The 26,892-nt window shown below is 40.8% G+C and overlaps 1 protein-coding gene across 4 annotated transcripts in view; it reads right to left on the bottom strand.

The window, feature by feature from the left end:
• The window catches only part of LOC136881317 (galectin-8), a 366,233-nt gene that overhangs the window by 184,227 nt on the left and 155,114 nt on the right, over positions 1 to 26,892 (bottom strand). For all 4 annotated transcript variants that reach the window (XM_067154130.2, XM_067154126.2, XM_067154127.2 and 1 more), the window contains one exon: positions 13,356 to 13,578. In XM_067154130.2, coding sequence (XP_067010231.2) covers positions 13,356 to 13,578 — 223 coding nt within the window. The remainder of the gene's footprint in view (positions 1 to 13,355; positions 13,579 to 26,892) is intronic.

The raw sequence follows: 26,892 nt of genomic DNA, 5'->3' as shown, positions 1-26,892 counted from the left end.
GGAAGAAAGTGGCCGTGGCCTTAATTAAGGTACAGCCCCAGCATTTGCCTGGTGTGAAAATGGGAAACCACGGAAAAACATCTGAAGGGCTGCCGACAGTGGGGTTCGAACCCACTATCTCTCGAATACTGGATAATGGGCGCACAAGCGACTGCAGCTATCAAGCTCGGTAGAGAGAGAGAGAGAGAGAGAGAGAGAGAGAGAGAGAGATAGATATTAATTTCAGTGGTAATGACACCGCCTCTTAATACGTCAATTGTTTATCAGTTACCAGTCTGGAGACTTGACAAAAAAAGACAATATATGAATATGCTGAAATACATTGAGACTTCATTCCAATCTATAAACAATATCCAATTTTGGGCAAATGCGAGATTCAGGCGTCTTTTCTTTGGTCTCATTCTGTGGTTATTACAACACATTGCTCGAACTCAGCGAGTCGCAACCTATCGACTTTATTTTGTTGTCTGTGGGACGAGGGTGGAAACCTCAAGCGAAGAGCACTTGCTGGGATTCAAGAAGCTGAAATCAAATCCGGTTAGGATTTAAACAACACAAAGATAAAAGATTAAAGAGCATGCCTTTATATATTTCTGAACGGATGGATGTGATTTTGGTGACGTCAAAAATAAATTGATAAATGTTGTCAATTTATTCGATAATGTACCTATCAGTTTTCTAAATTTACTAGTCATATAATGTTCTGTTAGTACGACCACGAATAGGCATGACTGAAGGCGATATTTTATAATACGTTTTCTCCCAAAGCCATCAAAAATAAAATTTGTACTCTATGCCCTTAAAGCAGTATTGCTACGTTTTAATTCTAGAGAAAGTTTATATTCATTTAACTTAACCGCTATTTTAGTTACTAACCCACCCCTCCATCCCTGGGCATTATAGCCCTGACGGGCGTTGGTTTATCAAGCAACCGTTGTACAGCTCGAATACCTGTAGACTTACCTACCCCACAATTTTAAAAATAGTTCTAGCAAGTTGTGTTTATTTACACTTTAATTGCATAAATTCATGATACAAACTCCTCAACCTCACAATCAATAATGACAATCTTATTGTTTTTACGTCCCATTAACTACTTTTGATGTTTTTCAGAGAAAATTACTTTTTGTGGATGATGTTATACTGTGTGTAGTAGTGGCCCTATATAAGTTACAGGACTGTGATCGATTCTAAAATGTTCAACAATGTTGTGAGATGGACAACAGACAAACGGTGATCAGTAGTAAGTGTGTCGGCCCCCAGATCCCAAGATTGCGGGTCCGAACCTGGCCGAGGTAGTCCGATTTGTGAATAGGAGAAAAATTATATTAGACATTCCATGTCGTACAATGTCGGCATGTGAAAGATATACAGTAACACATCTGGGGCCGATTGCAGAAACGATGACTAGTTTTAAGTCTTAGACAACGTCTACCTAAACAACGTCTAAATCGAGCGCGATCTTCCATTGCATAAACAATGTTCAGCCGATGTTTAACTAGACATGGTTTAAAGTTTCAGTATTGGTTTGAAAATGAAGATAAGTATCTTTCATGCAACTCTTTCCTTGTCGCAACCAATAAAATTCGTCGGTGCGCGCGCCGAACGCCAGTCACCTGCTTGTCTTTCTACACATCACCCAAATATGGCTAAGCATGAGCATGACTTGCCCACAGATAAGAGTACCGCTTTCGGTGGAAATTATAAATCTCAAATATTTTCGACGCTAAAGCGACATGCCACCGTACGGGGAAGTGTAGCTTTGATTACAGCGTTGTTACAGTGAGTGTAATCTACTCATAAATGCGGTAGCTTCGACGAAGGGAAGATGAAGCAATAGTAATGTGTAACCGAGTGTGTTGTACGGGCCACATACATATGGCTTGCATTCTGGAGATCGTAGGTTCGAAACGCATCATCGGCAGCCCTGAAGATTGTTTTCCGTAGATTGATATTTTTACACCAGGAAAATACTAGGGCTGTTATGGCCACGGCTCTTCTTCCCCAGTCTTCCTCTAAACAATAATCACCACCATCACCACCACTTGCCTTTTCCTATTTGGTAGTTACCGAAAAATAATAATAATAATAATAATATTTGCTTTACGTCCCACTAACTACTTTTTAAGGTCTTTGGAGACGCCGAGGTGCCGGAATTTAGTCTCGCAGGAGTTCTTTTACGTGCCAGTAAATCTACCGACACGGGGCTGTCGTATTTGAGCACCTTCAAATACCACCGGACTGAGCCAGGATGGAACCTGCCAGGTTGGGGTTAGAAAGCCAGCGCCTTAACCGTCTGAGCCACTCAGCCCGGCACCGAAAACTTATACGATTATATATATATATATATATATATATATATATATATATATATATATATAAACCACATACAACCTACTTTTTAGTTTTCACTATTACGTGTGTTTACTTGGCAGTAAATATAAGTGAATCCCTCCCGGTTTATGTATGTGACAGCCCTTTGACGATCGGGACACGCAATTCTGATAGGCCTATGTATGTAGTCGAAGTGACCTATAAGTCCATGGAAATTACCCCCATGTATATAATAAAATATATCGGTTGCCAAGAATTGTATTCAAGTTGACAGTTACCGGATTGTCCCTTTGTCAGTCTCAAGAAACAAGTCTCTTAAAAAGAGAAACCTTATTTTAAGGTCTTTTAAGATCTATCTCCCCGTACATGTAAAATGAATTGCTCCGATTTAGCAGCGGGCGACCCACAGATAGACCGTCGGACTAAACTTTCTTCCCGGAATCGTCTCAACATAATACAAAATGCATGTTTCATGGTGCATAACCCCCTCTGCAACCGATTTGTTTGGCAATAGTAAGGTGTTCTATTTTCATACACACGCTTGAATCATGCCCACTGTACATTTGAACTATAGTACACATTGATAATAATAGCACACTTACATACAAGGGGGGCGATACGGACTACGCTTGGGTAGACAATGAAGTGGCATGATGCAGTTGAATATGATGGGAACCTCAGATCTAGTCTACTGTTATATATAGGTTGAATGGTCATCTAAGTGGCAACCAGTTCAAAGGGCTCCGGGTTCGATTCTCGGCCAGGTTGGTGATTTTAATCTTAAATGAAAGTAGCTGCTACTGGGGGCTTGCAGATCGAATGCAAAAGGCATACACTTACACGAAGTCAGTTTATGCGTAGAGTTTTAGCCCTCATCTCCTCACATTTCGAGTACCTTTCTATCATTGTTCCGAACTGTTTGTACGAGCAACCATTCTCGCTACTTTAGTATCTAAATACTTTCAGTCTATGACCAAGATATGATGAACACCTAGTTCTCAAACCTGTACAGCTGAAATGAGACTTAAGATAATTTCGTCCGAGAACCAATTTATCTTTTACAGAAACAGTTGATTGCAACTGCAAGTGTAGCTTTGCTACATCTTAATTCGATGTCAATTATCATACTACCATCTTGGGAGAACCCACATTGTTAAGGTACTTGAAATTATTCACCTGTTCCGGTTTTGAATTAGGAAATATTCTTATCACAACATTTAACAATATATATATCTGTCATCCTCGTATAAGCAATACAGTCAGGGGAGGATCCAGGGAAGGGCTAAGGGGGGATTTAGACACCCCCCCTCTCTACTTGCAATTAAAAGTTTTATTAAATTTTAAGATATTTGGTATTTTATGTCGGATCAAATATGTCAGATAAAGCACTGATTTTTAATGAGCAACCACTGCCATTTTACACAACGCTTCAGCTACCAACTGAACATGTGCATAAGAAAAAGTTGTATATTAGGCTAATTATAATATGTTGGGGATTAGCTCATCATTGACAACATTTTTCTATTTCTGCAAAAAGAATGTCTGCTCTTCAAAGAGTGATGTTAGTGAACCCGATATCATGACTCGAAAAATACTAAGTTAAATCATTTTGTCCTACACACTGGGTAGAAAGATATGATAGCTTCATTGTTCAGGAACTCATGTGATATGTTGTAAGGCTTCTTGAACAAATGGAAGAAAATCCAGATAGTGAGATCTAAAGTAAATCTATTGGCTTAGGCGCGGCTTTGAGAAGAAGTGAATTTATCGTTGGTTTGGAAATGGCTGTCCACTCTTTGGCCCACACTGTGAAACTAAGCAAGTTCATGCAAGATCCTGAACAATATTTTTATCATCCACATTGTCTTACATTGGTACTGTAATAGGAAGGTTGAATATAATGAGAAATACCGATGAAAAGTGTAAAGGCATTTTAATTGCAGCAAGTGGCATGGCTGCTTCAATGGGCGAAGAAATCCGTCTCCCACGCATTTGTTGCTAGCAAACTCAAAGAATTAGTGTGTTAACTAAGGTTCCTCAGGGATACTTCGGGCTATTATTGCGTTTTGTTTACCCCTTAAGAAAACTGTGATAATGTTAACGAAGTGATCCCTTTAAAAAGGGGTTATTCTCAATTATTTTTCTAAGTTTTCCGTAGACGAAATTATTAAAGCAGCAGAGATGTATGAAGCAACAAGTGCTGAATTAAGAGCAGAAATGTCACTATGGAGAGATAATTGGACAACGTCTCATCCAGAAGAGAGTAGAAGACCCAAAATTTGGATATATTAGCTCTGTGTAATGAAGACTTATTTCCCAATACTAGACTATTGCTACAAAATTTGCCATCCTGCCATTCATGACAGCTTCTACAGAGAGAAGTTTCTCAGTCCTACATAAGCTAAAAACCTATAAGTACAATGGAAGAGAGCCGGCTTAATGGCATTGTATTACCAAACATCCCTATGGAAAGGGCAATAAATACTGAATATCTGTTAAGTCAAAACTACGAAGGTTTGATATTTCTAACTGGTCAAATGTTGATTGATGTGAACTGCTAATGCGTAACTGTAAAGTTGATGTAGCACTTTAAACAGTATTTAATGGAGTTTTATGGGGAAATAAATATCAAACTGCCGTAACTATTGTTTACTATACTGTTACACTTTCCTTAAAATAAACTTGGGAAATTTCATCACTACGGAAGTAAAATATCCCATTTACTCTTTTTTACTTTGTGGTATATTTTTTAATTTAGCCCTTTGCTTTCGGCAGGGAATCCTGGATCCGTCTCTGAGTATAGCGAATGTATTTATACTGAATTTGGTTAATGAGAAGAGGATGTATGGTACTTCAGAAAATTCATCAAAATAGGAGCTATTTGAAGCACATACCCACGCGGTACAACCAAACTTGGAGCATTTCGTATTGTAGATAACGTAAGGTAAGCTCACATGGGATCTCATTACGATGTCAACGTCTTTCAACAGGGCCACCCAGTCTAGAAGTTCGACCTTGGCCTCACTTGTTTTGGACTGGTGCCGGGAGGTGTGACGGAAGTTGAAGGACTGTACTTGCCCATTGTATGTAGAACGTTCCATGATTCACCGACCAAGATATCGTGAAATACGCTACGCTTCACAACAATGCCCGAAGACTTCTGCACTGGTTACATGAACCAATCGTATGCATCGAATGTCATGATTATTTCTGTCTTAATTGGCTGGGCGGAGTGGCTAAGATGGTTGAGGCGCTGGCCTTCTGATTGAAGGTTCGATCCTGACTCAGTCCGGTGGTATTTGAAGGTGCTCAAATACGTCAGCCTCGTGTCGATAGATTTACTGGCACGTAAAAGATCTCCTGCGGGACAAAATTCCGACATCTCGACGTCTCCGAAAACCGTAAAAGTAGTTACTGGGACGTAAAGCAAATTATTATCATTATAATAAGTGGAGAATAATAATTGTCTTAAGGTAAATCAAGAGTTAAATGGGCGGATCCTGTCGCGACGGCATATCGATCGAGTAGTGGTGAATAGGAACTAACACACTGGGCGGAAGAAAAAATTGTGCTGCAGACTTGTCGCTGGCGGTTCTGTGCAGCTACGTGCTGCCACTACTACGGGCGGTAGTTTTACCGTCCATGTCCCGGTCAGCGATGTAACCTCCGAAAATTGGAAAACCGTACAGAAATTCAAAATAAACCGTATTCTTTATCGTAAAACCTTACAGTACTAATATTCACCCAAATACACTAAAATTCAATAGAATGCGTGCATAATATATTGAAACGTATTACTAGAAGTAAGAAAATGCAACACTCTGCCCTTTCTTCAGATGTTTGATCAGGACGCAGTCACTTCCTGCACTGTCTATGCTCTCCCACGACTACCTGTACTTTTGTTCCCTTCTGGGTGTTTTAGCAGAAAGTTTCGATTTTTTGAGTGTTAAAGGACCTGCTTCATTTTGAAATCAGAAGTTAACCGCATCTTTAGTTATGTTGATGATTATTATTCTTGTTTTTAAAAGGGCCTAACATCTAGGTCATCGTCCCGCATCTTTACTTATTTAACATTCAAAATACCGAGCTCGATAGGTGGTGGTAATTATTGTTTTAAGAGGAAGTACAACTGGGCAACCATCCTCTATTAACACTAATCAGAGGGGAAAAAATCGAAGGGATCCGACACTTCGAAAAATGAAGATATCGGTCAAAGGAAGACAAGGGCCACGAAGGGAGTGAAAATGAAAGACTCCCTAGCCCTCGCAAACCTAATAGCTTCGGGGTCGGAAGAGAACAAGAGTTGACCAAGAGAGGTGAGATAGGATAGACGAAAGTGAGGAGCATGGCACAAGTAAGTGGAAGCAATGCCAGGTCTCAGCTAAGGGTCCCGTGGTCGCCAACCCACGCTCCAAAATTCGGAGCCCGTGGGGCCCCTTTCAGTCGCCTCTTACGACAGGCAGGGGATACCGTGGGTGTTATTCTACCGCCCCCACCTACAGGGGGACCGAGCTCGATAGCTGCAGTCGCTTAAGTGCGGCCAGTATCCAGTAATCGGGAGATAGTGGGTTCGAACCCCACTGTCGGCAGCCCTGAAGATGGTTTTCCGTGGTTTCCCATTTTCACACCAGGCAAATGCTGGGGCTGTACCTTAATTAAGGCCACGACCGCTTCCTTCCAACTCCTAGGCCTTTCCTATCCCATCGTCGCCATACGACCTGTGTCGGTGCGACGTAAAGCTCCCAGCAAAAAAAAAAAAGAACTGGTATTATCAAAATCATTTACATTTGGCGGGAAAATAATTTATCTGAGAAAGTGGTAACAATTCCGCATGAGATTCATCATTACTACTTTGTCTCGCACTTTCCTGTAGTTCAATATCGCCACTTAGATATTTTCCATCTTCATTATCAAATATAGCTCTCCAGAAGCACAGTTTATGAGGAAATATTCAATTTCTTCGTCAACAAGAGATGAATGTATACTTCAAGACGCCATGATGGCTACAGTAAGCGGGAAAGTTGTTCCACTCCAAAGAAGCTGAAATAACACCAGATCGCTTTCAAAACACGCGTAATTGAGTGGTATATCTTCAGTACAGGACTTCTTTGAGCATTCCCACGGAATCTCAAAGCATGACACTATATCGCGTTTATTTATTTTTTTTTGCTAGGGGCTTTACGTCGCACCGACACAGATAGGTCTTATGGCGACGATGGGATAGGAAAGGCCTAGGAGTTGGAAGGAAGCGGCCGTGGCCTTAATTAAGGTACAGCCCCAGCATTTGCCTGGTGTGAAAATGGGAAACCACGGAAAACCATTTTCAGGGCTGCCGATAGTGGGATTCGAACCTACTATCTCCCGGATGCAAGCTCACAGCCGCGCGCCTCTACGCGCACGGCCAACTCGCCCGGTTCGCGTTTATTTGTGAGATCGGTGAAGTGCACACTGCACCAAAACGTATGTATATGGACGTGGCACGGCGCTCAATAACGTACACTGACTGACAGAGCAAATGCAACACCAAGAAGGAGTGGTCAGAACTTTATGCCAATTGCAGGGTAGACTGACGTCACTGAGGTATGCTCATGATGTGAAATGCGCCGCTGTGCTGCGCACGTAGCGAACGATAAATGGGACACGGCGTTGGCGAATGGCCCACTTCGTACCGTGATTTCTCAGCCGACAGTCATTGTAGAACGTGTTGTCGTGTGCCACAGTACACGTGTATAGCTAAGAACGCCAGGCCGCCGTCAGCGGAGGCATTTCCAGCAGACAGACGACTTTACGAGGGGTATGGTGATCGGGCTGAGAAGGGCAGCTTGGTCGCTTCGTCAAATCGCAGCCGATACCCATAGGGATGTGTCCACGGTGCAGCGCCTGTGGCGAAGATGGTTGGCGCAGGGACATGTGGCACGTGCGAGGGGTCCAGGCGCAGCCCGAGTGACGTCAGCACGCGAGGATCGGCGCATCCGCCGCCAAGCGGTGGCAGCCCCGCACGCCACGTCAACCGCCATTCTTCAGCATGTGCAAGACACCCTGGCTGTTCCAATATCGACCAGAACAATTTCCCGTCGATTGGTTGAAGGAGGCCTGCACTCCCGGCGTCCGCTCAGAAGACTACCATTGACTCCACAGCATAGACGTGCACGCCTGGCATGGTGCCGGGCTAGAGCGACTTGGATGAGGGAATGGGGGAACGTCGTGTTCTCCGATGAGTCACGCTTCTGTTCTGTCAGTGATAGTCACCGCAGACGAGTGTGGCGTCGGCGTGGAGAAAGGTCAAATCCGGCAGTAACTGTGGAGCGCCCTACCGCTAGACAACGCGGCATCATGGTTTGGGGCGCTATTGCGTATGATTCCACGTCACCTCTAGTGCGTATTCAAGGCACGTTAAATGCCCACCGCTACGTGCAGCATGTGCTGCGGCCGGTGGCACTCCCGTACCTTCAGGGGCTGCACAATGCTCTGTTTCAGCAGGATAATGCCCACCCACACACTGCTCGCATCTCCCAACAGGCTCTACGAGGTGTACAGATGCTTCCGTGGCCAGCGTACTCTCCGGATCTCTCACCAATCGAACACGTGTGGGATCTCATTGGACGCCGTTTGCAAACTCTGCCCCAGCCTCGTATGGACGACCAACTGTGGCAAATGGTTGACAGAGAATGGAGAACCATCCCTCAGGACACCATCCGCACTCTTATTGACTCTGTACCTCGACGTGTTTCTGCGTGCATCGCTGCTCGCTGTGGTCCTACATCCTACTGAGTCGATGCCGTGCGCATTGTGTAACCTGCATATCGGTTTGAAATATACATCAATTATTCGTCTGTGCCGTCTCTGTTTTTTCCCCAACTTTCATCCCTTTCGAACCACTCCTTCTTGATGTTGCATTTGCTCTGTCAGTCAGTGTATATATACGGGTTTGGCAGTGAATGTGTTTTAATAGACCTACACAGTAAGCTAACCCAACAAGAAATTTAAGCACTGCAATGTCACGCAAAAGAATGTGTAAGAACATCACAATATTATTCATTAGATTTACAAGTTGACGCTGCACTGTTACATGTTTGATGTTATACCACACTTCACAATGGTTAAGAAACGATTGACTGAGTGGGCTCATCCAAGAATGACGGAACAGATGTAGGACTGCGAGATCCACAGTTAATAAAGATTGAAGTAGGGTAATCCCGGCCTCAGAGTGAGACAGAAACATCCCACGTGTCACACTATTCAGGCGTTTCATTGGCTAATCTGAAACCAGCTCAAAGGTGAATCTCAACATTCAAAGTTTGAGAATCCCCTGGAGAAATTGATGCCTCGTCATACATGCCCAGGAAATGAGGTATGTTTAAACAGAACAAATAATATTGCATACAAAATCTGAACACTTCCAATAATAAAAAATGTTCATTTGACATTCGAGAACCGTACACCATACACAGAAGGTTGAAGACCGTAAATATACGGTTCAAACCGTACGGTTGGCAACGCTGGTCCCGGTAGTAGCGCATGTGATCAAATTGGTGCTTAGGCTTACACACTTAGCGGAGTTACAGCCTGCTGCTTTAAATGTATATTACAAAAAGCTATAATTTCTGCTCTTCTCTCATTGATTGGATGGATTCAAATAAGATCTTTCCTCTTCTCCTTCTTTCGGCGACAGAATAACCAGAATGCAAGAACTTTTTGTTGGTCCATTCTGTATTATACAAAGTTTACTGCATTGCAGAGGGGAAAGCGCGTCCGCCTGTCACCCGGCGACCCCGGGTTCAATTCTCGGCTGGGTCAGGGGTTTTTAATTGTAAGTGATTAATATCTCTGGCCTGCGGACTGGGTGTTTGTGTCGTCCTTAACGTTCCTTTCCTCACACACAACACACTATACTTCCTCCATTCCAATTATACGCAGGTTCAAATCACATGGTGCAAGTAGAGGCAAAATATCTCTATAGGTCTACGCCCCGAACAAATAGTATTTATTTTTTAAAAAAAGCATTACAGAAGTATGCATAAAGTAAATTCAGCTTCATTACACACTAGACAGAGTGAAACTTCGGTAGGCACACACAAGGTTAATAGCGCATATTTTATCTCTAACTCCTTGTAACTGAATTGACAAGCGGCGGGAATTTTACAGCTCAGTGTGCAAGAGCACGCGAATTTCTTGACGTGGCGACGGTAAATATTCCGACGCGGCAAAATCTGCCCAGTGGACCTACGGTACCCGACCGCAAATACCCCACCCCAACTTTATCGTCCTAAACCGTTCACTTACTAGTAAACTGGTATTTCAAATATTATAATACTGCATGTCCCTTATGACTCCAGGCTAAAGTAGACTCTTCACTTTTAACATTTATTATCATACACAAAAAATAATCTTCCCAATACTTAGCCTTCCTCTTAGAAAACCAATGTAATATATTGGCGTCGATACGATTAGTATCAACAGCATAGCACGATGACATATGTCCAATAAATGACCCTGTTATGTCATTCCACTCAGTAGGAACATCCTTAAAAATACATAGCAATGAATCGGAAACGATATTTCCATGATCACCAACCTTTAAGTAAGATAGGAACATATCCCAACCCATAATTCAGATTAATCAGACTGGTCAATTTTATACCAGTGTATAGGCGGTAAAGGCGTGCTCGGTTCGCTCGGAAGGACGTGGGTTCGAATCCCCATCAGGAAATTTCGTAAAATTTAAGAAACGAGATTTCCACTTCCGGAGGTGCATATGGCCCTGAGGTTCACTCAGCCTACACCAAAAATGAGTACCAGGTTAATTCCTGGGGGCAAAGGCGGCCGGGCGTAGAGCTAACCACTCTACCCCATCACGTGCCGAGGTTAACAATGGTGGAAGCCTTTACCTTCCACTCCTACAAGGGCCTTCATGGCCTGTACGGAGGTGACTTTGCTATACCATCTCCATTAGCATTGCCATCGAAATAATTTTGGAGCTCTATAAAGAGGAACCTACGTCTATAACGTCTAACACTCATCACGGCTAGCAGCACAATAAGCAAGTTGCAGCCAGTTGAAGCCAGGATCACACGATGGATTGGGTAACTGAGTCCATGGCAACCAAGAAGTATAACCTTCCCACACAGCGTTCCAATTCCCACCTCCCCTCCACATATATCAAGTTACCCCTTTAAATACTTCACGACGCACCCCTCCCCACACAAAAAGCATCCCCCTCCCTCACGAACCTCAAAACTCTCTCAGAATTACCTCCGTGTCACGGTATACTTCAATTTACCACACATATTTATCGAATACCTCTTCAATACCCACTCTAGGCACTCCACTATTTCATTTCGTGCTGGAAATTAGGATTTCTTCATGACACAATTACAATTAAAGTTATAAATTCGCACTTACTCAACAGTTGAATCAAGCAATCCACAACACAAACCAGCTGTCAGGGGACATAGGACACTCGGGTCGGCGGTCCCACCTTTCATCGGGGGCACACAAGGGGGTCGCAAACGGGTTTTGATTTGGATGGGCACCATGGGATCAGAGGAGGGAACCCGTGAAATATGAAGCTGTAAGAGGCGCGCGTTTTAGTCAGCAATTCGACAGACAGCGAATCCGCGGTAGGTATGCATGACACAGATTATTAATCTTGGTTCATTTTAATTCTCACTGCGTTTAACCACGTGTGTATTTTTGCTGCGATTTAGGCCTACGGATGTTTTTGTTGTGCTATTTAAGGCTATTTATATATTAGAGGTGTTATAAGATATCAATTATTTTAAATGTATAAATAGCGTCAGATGAGTTAATGTAATGATGTCAAAGACTTACGTCACTCAATGCAAATTTCTTGGTCCACAGATTCAGCTTCACCTATAAAAGTAAATCTCTAAATAATCATGTCGTCAAGTAACCATTCGCTCTGAATTTCTGTGATCCATTTCATATTGCTCTCAGTTCCCTCTGGATAAAGATAGGTTCCAATTTATCTTGTTTAGGCTAAACTACCCTAAAGCGCATCCATTTAAAACGAAGTATAAAACTCGCAGTGAGGAAACTAATTTTCGAATTAGCTTACATGAACATGAGGTTTACCAGCCTCCGTGGCTCAGGCGGCAGTGCGCCGGCCTCTCACCGCTGAATACCGTGGTTCAAATCCCGGTCACTCCATGTGAGATTTGTGCTGGACAAAGCGGTGGCAGAACAGGTTTTTCTCCGGCTACTCCGGTTTTTCCCGTCATCTTTCATTCCAGCAACATTATCCAATATCATTTCATTTCATTAATCATTGCCCCAGAGGAGTGCGACAGGCTTCGGCAGCCGGCACATTTCCTATCCTCGCCGCTAGATAGGGGCTCCATTCCTGACCCGGTTGAATGACTGGAAACAGGCTGTGGATTTTTATTTCAACACGAGGTTTGTTTATATTTTCTGACTGCCCCACCTCCTAAACCCTGAACTGTTATTTGGAACATAGTATTTTCCGGAACAGGAACAACCAGAACTGTTCCAGAAACAAAACTACGCTCATATCTATAGTAGATAATACGTTCATGAAATTAATAATAATAATAATAATAATAAATATTTAATATTAATAATATTAATATATAATATATATAATATATTATATTATTTATTATTATTATTATTATTATTATTATTATTATTATTATTATTATTATTATTATTATTATTATTATTATTATTTGTTTAATCAGTTTACCCTCCAGGGTTTGATTTCCCACGGACTCGGCGAGGGATCCCATATCTAACGCCTAAAGGTCAGTGTCCTGAAGCGCGAGACATTTGGTCGTGGGGGGGGGATATTGGGGGACGGAAGGGGGGGGGGGGAGTAGGAGGAGCACCAGGCGGCCTCACCTCCTATGCTGAACACGGACCTTGTGGCCAGGATCGAACCTGCCAAGTTGTGGTCAGAAGGCCAGCGCCTCAAACGTCTGAGCCACTCGCCCTGCACAATGCGAATTTAAAATAAGGAGTGTACTTTAAATGTCACATACCGGGTTGACGATCTTCTCATCGGTGGCGTAGTCCTCCAGAAAGACGAAGTTGTCCTCACCATTCTCTCTTTTCTGTTGCTGCTGCGTCCCCTCGTCGTGCATGCCGTCCTTCGCGTTGCAACAGCAACAGCAGAACGTAGCGACGACAGGCGGCAAGGACTTCGGCCCGCAGCATGGCAGGAGTGAGCGCCACCAGCCCATCGCTACTGGCGTCGCATCGCGCCTGCGCAAAGGGTGGGGGAACCGTCAAGGCAGACCACAACAAAGTTACAACAGGTGGGTGAGAGACGGGACAAAGCATTTGGGTAAATTAGCATTATATCAGACACTGAAATACTTAGCCTAATCTGGATACGGTGAGTAAAATATAATATCCTTTCCTAAATTAAAAAAAGCATTCCTTTTGCTAGTATTTTTTTGGACGAGCTCTGTATGCCTAGCTTTCCATAAACCAAGCCACTGAGATTCTTTCATTGATAGCCTTTTATTTTTTATTTTGTTACTTGCTTTACGTCGCACCGACACAGACAGGTCTTATGGCGACGATGGGACAGGGAAAAGCCTAGGAGTGGGAAGGAAGCGGCCGTGGCCTTAATTAAGGTACAGCCCCAGCATCTGCCTGGTGTGAAAATGGGAAACCACGGAAAACCATCTTCAGGACTGCCAACAGTGGGGTTCGAACCCGCTATCTCCCGGATGCAAGGTCACAGCTGCGCGACCCTAACCGCACGGCCTACTCGCCCGGTTTTATCTTACTGATGGTGTTGGCTGCTTAAAGGGGAAGGTTTATGGTACCAAACTCCATCGATATCTTGTTAGGTCTCCTGTGCTGTATATACAGCAAAACACCATTCCATTGGTGAAACCTAACCTGAACAAATCTGCGCAGTGCGGTTGCAAGACTCGTTTAGCAATCGATGTGCATCAAGGCAGAGAATGCAGAAAGCGTTCTCCTTATAAGGTTTAAGAGTGAGAGTGCATAGATACACGTAAGTGGGAAGACTACGTGACGCGAATATCAATCAACAAAGTAAGACATTATGAGCGCATTGCGCTGCAATCCATACAGAAGAAAATAAAGCTGTCACGTTGAAGAGTCTGTAGCAAAACTGATCATCTTTTACATGCAGCCATGTGCTATTAACTCATGGAAATAATATTTAGCAATATTTTATTCATTAATTTTATCTATCTATCTATCACATAGGGACCAAGCGAATCGGAATTTTCAGGGAGAAAAGCATGTTAAATAGTAGAAAGATTTGTTTTATTATTTTCATTGAAAATTATCTAATCGTAAGTAACATGTCTTAGATAATTGTTTCACGAAAATAAACCAAACCAAAACCAAACCAAATGGCCCTGGAGAAAAACAGAACAGGTTTAAGAATTTCTGTAGAAAAAAATAAATTTATGACAAATAAAAAATATGCTTCAGAATTTCTAGTAAAAGAAGAAGGCAAAGAAATAAAATATTTGGAAGAAACAATTCAAGAAAATGTTTTGGAAAAATCCGCTGTAGAAGAAAGTATATAGGCTACAAGTGGAAAGAGCATACGGTATAACTAGGAATATCTACAACAAAAAGTGTTTATCTAAAAACCTCAAAATACAGCACTAGAACGCAGTAGTTAAACCGGAATGCCTAAATGCGAGTGAATGTCTGGTACTTAATTATAAGCTGAATAAATTAGAAGTACTTGAAAGAAAAATTATACGGAAAATACTCGACCCGCTAAGAACTATAGACCTCTGGAAATCAAGAAGTAATGATGAAACATACCGGAAAATAGAAAACATAACAGATAAAATGCGGAAAAGGCGATTTATATTTTTTTTAAATATTTATACACAATTGATGACAACAGATTAACCAAAGAGGTCTTCAAACATCTTTGGAACAAGAAGTCAACAACAACCTGGATTCATGAAGTCAAGAAATATTTGGAAAGAAACAGCATACGAGAAGAAGCAACAGAGAGAGATATTTTTTAAAAAGAAAGTGTTAAAAATAGAAGGTTTAACAGATCGCGAGGGAAAGAAAACAGGATCAAAATGGTCTGAGGCGAAGAAAAGGAGGCATAGTGAGAAGATTAAGGAGTATTGGAGAAAGAAGGAACAACAAAGGATGAAGCATTGAAATTGTCTCGTGGCCCCTAGAAGACTATAACGGAGAAATAATAGTAATAATAATAATAATAATAATAATAATAATAATAATAATAATAATAATAATAATTGTACCGGGAAGTACACCTCAACTCCGTTCATTCAAATGAAGCGCTTTAATGTACTCCTCTATCGACCAAAATGTGAAATTGCTACTACTGGAAGTTGGGACATTGATCAGAAGATGTCACTACTAAAGTATTGAGTAATTGTGTATTGTGAAGTTGGCCAAACTGACTGAATTTATTTGCTTCGTGTTTGTATACTTCAAGAAGTTTGAACTTTTCTCCATAGATGTCATTACAAAGCTGAGGTCACACACTCTGGAGCAAGGAAGAACAATTTGTTATTGAAATAAAATTTGTGTTTATAGGTTTTCTCAACTTGCATTTGTTTTTTTATGTAATGTTAGGTTTGCAACACTTCTCTCTTTTTCTGTCAGTTTTGAATCTAACCAATTAGGAATTTTCTGTACTTATTTTTCAGCCTATCACAGGCTTCTTGTTTGTTTTCTGGGTGTAACTTTTGAAATTGCCAATAAAATGGAGAGGGTGTGTCCGGACTAGTCCAGAATCCTCTCGAACCTTCCCTTCGGGTATATAAGCTGAGGGTTTTCTGGCTGCCTTGTCTGATTGATCGTCATCTTTCTGAGTGTGTGTGTTAAGACAGGAGGCGAGGCGCCTCATTCTTCGGCAGGCAGAACAACAGCCAGGTATTGGCCACCTAAATTCTATTTTCTGTAGCTACCTCCGCAGACTTACACGAGGGGAAGGTCTGAGTTTCTAACTATGTAACCCACATTTTCTAAAATGTAAATTTTTGTTCGGATAATGTAAAATTTCATAAAGTCTAACTGTAAATCGGGGATATAGAGTGCTTTACCCTCTCGAGTTCCCCTTCAACTTGGTTCGAGGTGACTACGACTTTGTAACTGTTTTTCTTTTCTATTATGCATTAAATTAACCGTCTTTCGTGTCACCTCAATAGCTTGGGATTAGCCCCTGTATCACTGGGCCGAGAGCCCCGTTAGGGTTTTATTCTTTATTTGGGAGTGCAAGCATACACCTCCATTCATTTTGTGTTCAGGCCATTAATTTAACTTGTTATTCTTTTTCCATGAAGGCCCAGTAGGTTGGGTAATAGACACCCCTGTGTAAAACTATTTCCATTGTAAATCGTGCCTTGAGAGGCCAGAGATTGTAAGATTTTGATGTAATGTTGCCTTGAGTAGGCTGTAAGAAATTGGAGAGCATGTAAGCTCTTTTCTGAGATTCCTATGATATTGAGGGGTGCCTTTGGAAGCCTGTACATTGTTACTGTTGGAGTCAAGTGCTCGTGAACACTGTGTCTTGTAAATTTGGAGCCTGAAGCTTAATACTTGTAAATCTGGGGCTTGAAGCCCAAAGTTGTTAAATTCCCAATTGTGGGGTGTTCCACCCTTGTAACTGAATTGGAATTGTACCTGAGATTTCATTGTTACTTCACCTAGTGAAAATTTGTTAAGTTTGTTTTTTGAAAGAAATATAACCTTTATTTTAAAGTTTTAATTAATATCTTTGATGTCGTGGTTAGACTCATTCAAGGCCACACCTTCTTTCACCTCTCTGCGATCCACCAAAACACGGTAATAATAATAATAATAATAATAATAATAATAATAATAATAATAATATGTTGTATATTCTGTAAGTAATTGTTTATTTTTCTTTCGCATGTCCGGCTCCATGGCTAAATGGTCAGCGTGCTGGCCTTTGGTCACAGGGGTCTCGGGTTCGATTCCCGGTAGGGTTGGGAATTTTAATCATCCTTGGTTAATTTCCCTGGCACGGAGGCTGGGTGTGTGTGTTGTCTTCGTCATCATTTCATCCTCACCACGACGCGCAGGTCTCCTACGGGAGTCAAATCAAAAGACCTACACCTGGCGAGCCGAACCCATCCTGGGATTTCCCGGCACTGAAAACCATACGCCATTTCATTTTGATTTCTTTCGAATTTGGCCATTGAAGGATTACGTGAAGTAACTCACTGCAATTATTTTAGTTAATTCCCGCTTCTTTCCTTGCTCCCCAATATTTTTTCAATCTTTAACTTTGTTTCCTCCGCTCTTCCGTCCAGATGTACTTTCCTTGCTTTCTTTGTCCTGGAAACTCTTAAAATCTTTTATTGATCTACTAAAAGTTGTTCTGCCCTGTATCATGTCTTCAGTTATCCCTATTTCCTCCATGCCCTTTATCTCTTGAACCCACCTATTGCCATTCTCAATCCTGTAAACATGTTTAAAAATTAGGCGAGTGTTGTCGTCCATTCTCATTACGTCGCCAAAAAAGTTAACTCTCCTCTTTCTCGTATTCTATCCGACATTTTTCGCTTTCTTCGATCTTATAGATATTTTGGTTCTTCCTGTACATGAACTCTTTCCGTTTTCAGTGGTCCCGAAGTTTTTATCAGAATCGTCCTTTCGTTTTTCTTTAGCTCTTCCATTTCTCCTCCTATGCAGGCTACATGAGGCCTATTCCGTAGTATAGAGACTTCTGGCTTTATTACTGTATTGTAATGTCTTATTTTAATTTAAATATTCTTATTATAGGTATTCTTAGATAGTTAGACGCTAGTTTCATTAAGTAGTGTTTATTTATTATTATTATTATTATTATTATTATTATTATTATTATTATTATTATTATTATTATTATTAATGCTATTTGCTTTACGTCCCACTAACTACTTTTACGGTCTTCGGAGACGCCATTATTATTATTATTATTATTATTATTATTATTATTATTATTATTATTATTCCGGAGGTACACTTTCTCCGTGCATTTGAACCGCGCGCTTTCTAGAAGGCTACCTGTGATGTAAATCCTGAACTGTGTATCTAAAGAAGTTTGGACCTTTAATCTTCAGGTATCTCTACAACCGACTTATGTGACCCCCCCCCCCCCCTGGTGGGAGGACGTACTATTAATTTCTAAGAGAAGTTTAAAATTTCTATTGTGGTAAACCTTTAGTGTTTGTAGATAGGTTTTTTTAAATGTGCTGAAGTTGTCAATACTACTAAGGCTTCCTTATTCCTTATGTTATGGACCAATCAAATTTTTATAGCCAATTGAAATTGGGGTGTGTACAGGCATTCTGCCTAGGTCAAGACAGTTCGAGAACCTTCCCCCTGAGTTGCTATATAAGCTGGGCGTTCTTTTTTTTTTTTTGTCATTGTGTCATCTTCCTCGCTCCGGTCTAGTGCATACGGTGTAAGTGGAGGGAGGGGCAGGCTTGCCCGTCCTCGGAAGGTCCACCAGCTCAAGGTAATGGCAGACATCTTTTAAATATGTGATAGCTCCAGAAAATTAACTTGAGGGGAAGGTTTAAAAATTGTTTCTTAATGTAAATTTCTGAAGTCTAATACCACCTTTTAAATGTAAATTTTCAGGCAAGTCTAAGGATTCTTGTCAAATCCCTGCTTGGAAATATGTAACTTAGGGAATAAAGAGTGTTCACCCTCTATAATTCCCATTCAACTTAGTACGGGGGCGACTATGATTTCCTAAAAGTCTCCTTAACTCTATTTTGGAACTTAATATTTCGCCATCTAGTTACCCGCTGTAGTATATGCTTCGGGTTATTCATGGCCGATTCTCTTACACCTTTTCTTTTGTACATTTAGGCCATTTAGAATGGGCACTCATTGCTCCTGTTTAAATTCTAGTTATTCATAGACAAGTGTGGATCAGACTCGAGCAGAAATGACAGCGAATGCCGTTTTCGAAGTTATCTCGTGCAAAATTCGGATAAGAAACTTGTGCCTTTGAGAGGCTGGACTGTTGTCAGTTTTGCAACTCAGTCTCCTAGAGTGTAATTGAGTGGAACAAAAATGCTCTTTGAAATGGTGTACCTTTAGAGCTACCATACTCAGTGATTTCTGAACTATTGTATCGAAAATCATCTTCACTGTAACTTATTATTGACTTTAAGTTATTATTCCATTTAACTGTTGTTGGTCATTCAGACTGTTTATCAAAGTTTGAAGTCAGAAAAATATAGGAAAGAAATAATTTCAAATGTTAGTGTTTTTTTTTTTTTTTTTTTTTTTTTGCTAATGGCTTTACGTCGCGCCGACACAGATAGATCTTATGGCGACGATGCGATAGGAAAGGCCTAGGAGTTGGAAGGAAGGGGCCGTAACCTTAAGGTACAGCCCCAGCATTTGTCTGGTGTGAAAATGGGAAACCACGGAAAACCATCTTCAGGACTGCCGACAGTGGGATTCGAACCTACTGTCTCCCGGATGCAAGCTCACAGCCGCGCACCTCTGACCGCACGGCCAACTCGCCCGGTAATTTTAGTGTTTTAAATTATGCTCTCATCTTCTCTTCTCTCTGTCCACCTATTCACGACCGCGCCTTCTTTCACCTCTGCGTTCCACGAAACCTCCGGACATAATAATAATAATAATAATAATATTATTAATAATTATTAATAATAATTAATTATTAATAATTAATAATAATAATTATTATTATTATTATTATTATTATTATTATTATTATTATTATTGTTGTTGTTGTACCGGGAGGTACACCTCAGCGCCGCGCATTCATAATAAGTGCCTTAATGAACTCCTCTATCGGGCAAAAGATAAAATTGATACCACATGAAGTTGGAACTTTAGTCAGAAGATGTCACCACTGAAATATTAAGTAATTTTGTTACTGCGTAGTTTCCTAAACTGATTAAATTTCTCCTTGTTTTGTTCTGCTATATATCAAGAAGTTCTGACACTTTTCTACAGATGACGCTATCAAAAGAAACCTCTGATCATGCACTCTGGTGCAAGGTGAAAGAACTTTCAATTTTCGTATTTCTAGGTTTTTGTAACTGAATCTATGTTCATTTATTTTTAGATTGGCAACACTTCCTTTTCTTTCCGCCAGTTTTGAATTGGACCAATCATAAATTTTGGTAATTAATTTTCAACCAATCCCGCATTTCTTGTTCACTTTGAATCTGCCAATAAACATTAAGAGGTTGTGTCCTGATTAGTCTTGAATGCTCTCGAACCTTCCCTGAGTGTATATAAAATGCGGCTTTTCACGTTTCCTTGTCAATTGATCACCGTCTTTATAAGTGTGTGTGTGTGTGTGTGTTAAGGCAGGAGGCGGGCCGCCTCTTTCTTCGGTCAGCAGAACATCTATAAGGTAATGGCCACATAAAATCATTCTTTCTTGCTACCTCCGAAGTTTTATTCGATGGGAAAGTCCGGATATTTAATTATGTAACAATACTTTTCTAAAATGAAACTTTTCTTTCGGCTAATGTAAACACTTCATAAAATCTTCAACTGTAAATCGGGGATAGAGAGTGAGTTGCCCTCTCGAGCTCCCCTTCATCTTGCTTTGTTGTGACTACGTTTTGCAACCTTTCTGTAATATGTTAAAGATATTTCCATGCGAGCAACCTCAGTAGTTTGGGAATAGCCCCCTGTTTCATCGGCCGAGAGCCCTATAGGTTTTAATATTTCATTATCTGGAGCGCAGTGGACGCCTCCATTCAGTTTGTGTTCGGGCCGTTTATTTAACCTGTTCTTTTTCATAAAGGCACTGTAGGTTGGGTACTAGATACCCCTGTATTAGGCAAGTTCAATTTGTAAATTGCGGCTTGAGAGGCCAAAGATTGTAAATTTTGATGTAATGTTGCCTCGAGCGGGCCGTAAGAAACTGAGAGCCTGTTAGCTCTTTTTCAAAGTTTGTAAAAGTAACGTGTGCCTCTGGAAGGCTATATATTGTATTTTGGGAGCAAGTGCTCTTGAATTAGGGGATTTCTGCCCTTAACTAAATAATACCGCTTCCATTTGTAAATTTGTAACCTAGGGGCTTGAAGCCCAGAATTGTCAAGGTCTGAATCTTGAATTTTCGAATTATGAAATTGTCATTGTACCTGATGTTTCATTGTTATGAAAAATTGTTAAGTTTGAAGTTCTAAAAGAAATATAACCTGCAGTTCAAGTTTTAAATTAATTTTGATATTGTAGATAGACCCATTCACCCCGGCACCTTCTTAAGCCCCTTTCTGCTCCACGGGTACCCCCATAACAATTATTATTATTTCTTATACTATTTATTATTAGTAGCCTATTTCTATATTAACTTACCTTTCTCATGAGATATATTGTTGTAATGGTTCTTTTTTTACAATTTGTTTCATGTCCCACCGACATCGATAGGTCCTATGGCGACGATGGAATAGGAGCAGGAAGGAAGATACTGTTGCCTTAATTGAGGTGCAGTTCCATCATTTGCCAGGTGCGAAAATAGGAAACCACGGAAAACCATCTTCAGGGCTGCCGGCAGTGGGGTTCGAACCCACTATCTCCCAAATGCAAGCTGATAGCTACGTAACACAAACCGCGCAACCACTCGCTCGGTATTATTATTATTATTATTATTATTATTATTATTATTATTATTATTATTGTACCGGGTGGTACACCTCCACGCCGCTAGTTCAAATATTGCGCCAATTGAAACTCCTCTACAGGAGAAAGTCTGAACTTTAAAAAACTGTATCAACTCACTGTTTCTCCGAAGATGGCTCTGTATAAATTTTGATGTGTTTTTGTTTATCATTGATCAAGAGAAGTGTGGACGTTTTCTACCAGATGTCTCTACAAAAACTATGGTAATACACTCTGGTGCAATGGAATGAACTTTCTTGAAGAAATTTTGTATTCATAAGTATTGTCTTTACTAAATTTTGTTCTGTCATTTGTGGGTTGGCAATATAAATCCTTTCTTTCCGCCTGTTTTGAATGTAGCCAATCAGGAATTTCTGTAATTAATTTTCCACCAATAAGGTGTTTCTTCCTCGTCTTGTGTATTAGTTTTTGCTGTTATCCAATAAACGTTTGTGGGCGGGCTATCATTCATGAAAGGTCTCAAACTTTCCACGAGGGTATAAAAACTGCTGATTTTCTTGTCTCCTGGCCACTTCAGTAACATCTTTCTTAGTGTGTGGATATGTAGCAGGGGGCGGGAAGCGCCTCTTTCTTCGGGCAACAGATCTCCAACAAGGTAATGGCCTTTTAACATCTGTTTTTCTTGCTAGCTCAGCAGTTTAACTCTCGGGGAGGGCTCGAAACCTTTAATATGTAACCAATTCCTTTAAAATGTAAATTACTTTTCAGTATATGTAAAAACTTCAAATCCCTTTTCCATAAAGCAGGGATAGAGTGTGCTTCACCCTCTCGAGCTCCCTTTCATTTTGAAATCGAGGTGACTACGTTTTCATAACCGTTTCTTCTCTCCCTTAATGTATTAAAGTTTTTTCATACGAGTCACCTCCCTAGCTTGGGATTAGTCCCTGTATATCGGCCTAGAACCACTTAGGTTTTAATATTGTACTAGTTGATGTACCCGTGCTTCGCTACGGGATTCTCAGAAAGACTGACTTTGTGGTTTTCCTAACTTGAAATCAACATAGGTCATTACAAAAACGTAAGTATGAATGTAGCGATTAAAAGCAATGCTATCATATAAAATACCCGATCAAATGGAAAGCCGCGCGTTTTATCACTTTTAACGAACAGTGCTGCGATGACCAGGCCGCAGATTGCCATGAACACTCATCTGCCATTATTCCGCTAAATATGCACACTGTTCATTCCAATCAGTGCCTCAGAGTAGGGATTGAATAGCCCGAATGCTATGATGATCCAGTGTGTTACGTACCAGTAGTATCAGAAAATTTATAAACCAGGGGAATGGCATGCTAAAGAAGAAAGTTATCTAACTCCCCAGCTACTTCCCATCAATATTCAGACAGGCTGTTACACACTGTACGACTGGGCGAGTTGACCGTGTGGTTAGCGGTGCGCAGCTGTGAGCTTGCATCCGAGAGATAATGGATTCGAACCCCATTGTTGGCAGCGCTAAAGATGGTATTCCGTGGTTTCCCACTTTCACACCAGTCAAATGCTGGGCCTGTACCTTAATTAAGGCATAAGGCACTCCTAGCCCTTTCCTATCCCATCGTCGCCATAAAACCTATCTATGTCGGTGCAATGTAAATCAAATAAAAAATACTCTGTACGCAGCAGTAATCCTATCTATCAGAGATGAAGGGCAACAGAGGACACAAAGCACATCACGACAAACAATGGTCAATGTAATGTTATTGTTGATCAATGTTATGAGCTTTCTATATTGTAGGCCTTCACATTTAGTTTTCTTTCGACTCTGTGATTTGTAAATTATTTTATACCATAAACTGTAGTTTCTTATTCACCGACTTTACATACCGATTTTCATTAAATACTGTTTACCCATTTTCTCTTTACTCGGCGCTGATATGTACTTAGTAACAAAAATCCAAATTCATGAATATCTTTGTGATCATAGCCAGTACGGTAACAATGTATAAGACATGAATAATAGGAAATTTAATACTATATAACCTTAGTTATGTAGCATTCATCGATTACACCTCTAATAAGAAATATTTGAGAATTACATTTTAGGCCTTCCCCTAAACTACCATTTCACTCAGCGTGAATAAAATAATTTACAGCCTAGACTATAGTGACTTATTTCCTGACTTTGCATACCGATTTTCATCAAGATAGGACTACTAATAACAACAATATTTGAGAATTGAATTTTACCCCTTCCCCTAAACTACCATTTTTCTCAGCGTGAATACAATTATTGATAGCCTAGATTGTAGCAACTTATTCCCCAACTTTGCATACCCATTTTCTTTAAAATACGACTACCAATAACATAAATAGTTGAGAATTCAATTTTAGGCCTTCCCCTAAACTACCATTTCACTCAGCGTGAGTAAAATGATTTATAGCCTAGATTGTAGAGGCTCATCCCCGGACTTCACATACCGATTTTCATTAGACCACTAATAACATAAATAGTTGAGAATTCAATTTTAGGCCTCCCCCTAAACTACCATTTCATTCAGCGTGAGCAAAATGATTTATAGCCTAGATTGTAGAGGCTCATCCCCCGACTTCACATACCGATTTTCATTAAATTCTCTTCAGCCGTTTTCTCGTGATGCGTGTACATATAGACAGACAGACAGACAGACAGACAGACAGACAGACAGACAGACAGACAGACAGACAGACAGACAGACAGACAGACAGACAGACAGACAGACAGACAGACAGACAGACAGACAGACAGAAATTACGGAAAAGTAAAAAGTGCATTTTCTTGTTACTATGGACACGAACGATACAGAAATACCATTATTTTCAAATTCTGAGCAATGTACAGACAAAACTCTTATTTTATATAGATATAGATATTTAGGAGTGCAAGTTCACGCCTCCAGTCCTTTCTGTACTTTGGGCCATTAACTTAACGTGATGTTTTGTTTTCTTCATGCAAAGGCCCTGTAGGTTGGGTATTAAATACCCCCTGTTTCTTTGTATGCCTTGATGGCAGTTTGGATAAGAGTCTGTTATTGCCTTTATAGGCTTATAAAAGATCGAGAGCGGGTCAGCTCTTTATGGTGTTGTGGTAAAGGTGCCTTAGAGAGGCTTGAGGTTAATAGTTGGGAGCAAGTGCTCCTTATATGAAGGGGTTTTCTGCCCCTGGGATCTGATCTGTAACCTGGCAAAGTTGAGCTTGCAGCTCGAGGAATGTAAAACGGGGCACGAAGCCCAAATCTTATAACGAACTGTAATTTGTAATTGCTTTATTTGTTGATCTGCTACTCAGTACCTGTTAATACTCTTATTTGTTGATTTTGAAAAGAAAATGTAACCTTTGTTAAAGTTTTAAATTAACTTTAATTTTGTAGTTGAGACCTATTTCAGCCCGCACCTTCTTTCACCTCTAACTACCACGGATATCTCCGTAACAATAACAATAATAATAATAATAATAATAATAATAATAATATATAATATAATATAATTATTATTATTATTATTATTATTATTATTATTATTATTATTATTATTATTATTATTATTATTATTATTATTATTATTATTATTATTTACAACTTGCTTTACGTCGCACCGACAAAGATAAATCTTATGGCAACGATCGGGTAGGTAACGGCTACGAGTGGGAAGGAAGCGAAACCGTGGCCTTAAGATACAGCCCCCTATTTCCCTGGTGCAAAAATAGGAAACCACGGAAAACCATTTTCAGGGCTGCCGACAGTGGGGTTCGAACCCACCTCTCCCGGATGAAAGCTTATGCTGCGCGCTCCTAACTGCACGGCCAATTCGCCCGGTATGATTATTAATATTATTACCTTCCCCCCTTTCGAGCCACCTGTGTCTTGATGTACTGTATTCCTGTTGAATAACCGTGACTTCTTAATGTCAAACACTCGGCACGTGCAAACTGGGCCTTACCGTGCTGAATAATGTTTACTATTGCAGCACCATCGAACAGTCTCTGGGATGTACCGGGCCAATGAACCCGTTGGATCGATGGTGACTAGGCCACGTTCCTACTCGTCTCCATCAATCACTGGCCACTCTTTTTGTCACTCGTGAAATATACTGTGCAGTCAAAATAATGTGTTCCTATGAGAAATCAGGGATAGCTTTCTTTACCATCTACATCAATTTAAGGCAGGGCCTCTCAGGGTGCATGCGCCTGGTGCATGCACTGTGCACGGTGCAAAAGACGACTTCGCTTGGTTGCCCAGAGTGCAGACCCCCCACTCCTCGATTTGGAGCAATAGCGCTATCTCTCTCTTTCCCCAGGCCTGTCTCGCTCTCTCCCTCTGTCTCCCTCTTCCTCACTTGCTCCGTAGCGCTCCAAATCAGAGCCGAGTTGAACCGAGCTTTGCCGGGTAGCCCAGAGACGAAGCGTTGGTCCGAGCCGAGCTGAGTGGAACCGATGCGCAGTGTACGGAGCTCTTGCGCCTAGATTTGCACGCGTGAGATTTTGGGCGTTTGAGAGGCCCTGATTAAAGGCATGGCAACTCAAGTACCTGCTATTTTCCGATACAGCCATAGTTAATACAGACCAGTCATTCCCGAACTGTGGATTTAATCCCGGTAGAAGTAGAGGGATTTTTGAGGAACGGAGCAGTTATTTACGCAACTGGCACGAAAAGAAATCTTACGTTATGAGTGAGGTGTCATGTTGGATCCATGCATTGAACTTTCCTTGTTAGTGTCTTGCTGTGGAAGATGTAATAGGTTTGTACATGGGGCTACGTTATAATAAAACAAAAATTTATGTTATTTGAAGTAGCGAGCAGTCCACTAAGCTACCAGAGTCGTAAACATGGCCCTCTGATCCTGGATTAATAAGGTAATACGAACTTTATGGTATACTATGATATATACGATATTTATTTGTTAGAAATGGATTCATCTATACAT

Source organism: Anabrus simplex, chromosome 9, assembly GCF_040414725.1.
Source record: "Anabrus simplex isolate iqAnaSimp1 chromosome 9, ASM4041472v1, whole genome shotgun sequence".
In the NCBI taxonomy this organism is placed as follows: Eukaryota; Metazoa; Arthropoda; class Insecta; order Orthoptera; family Tettigoniidae; genus Anabrus; species Anabrus simplex.
The sequence above is the reverse complement of the archived record's forward strand: the minus strand, read 5'-3'. Positions and strand labels throughout refer to the sequence as shown.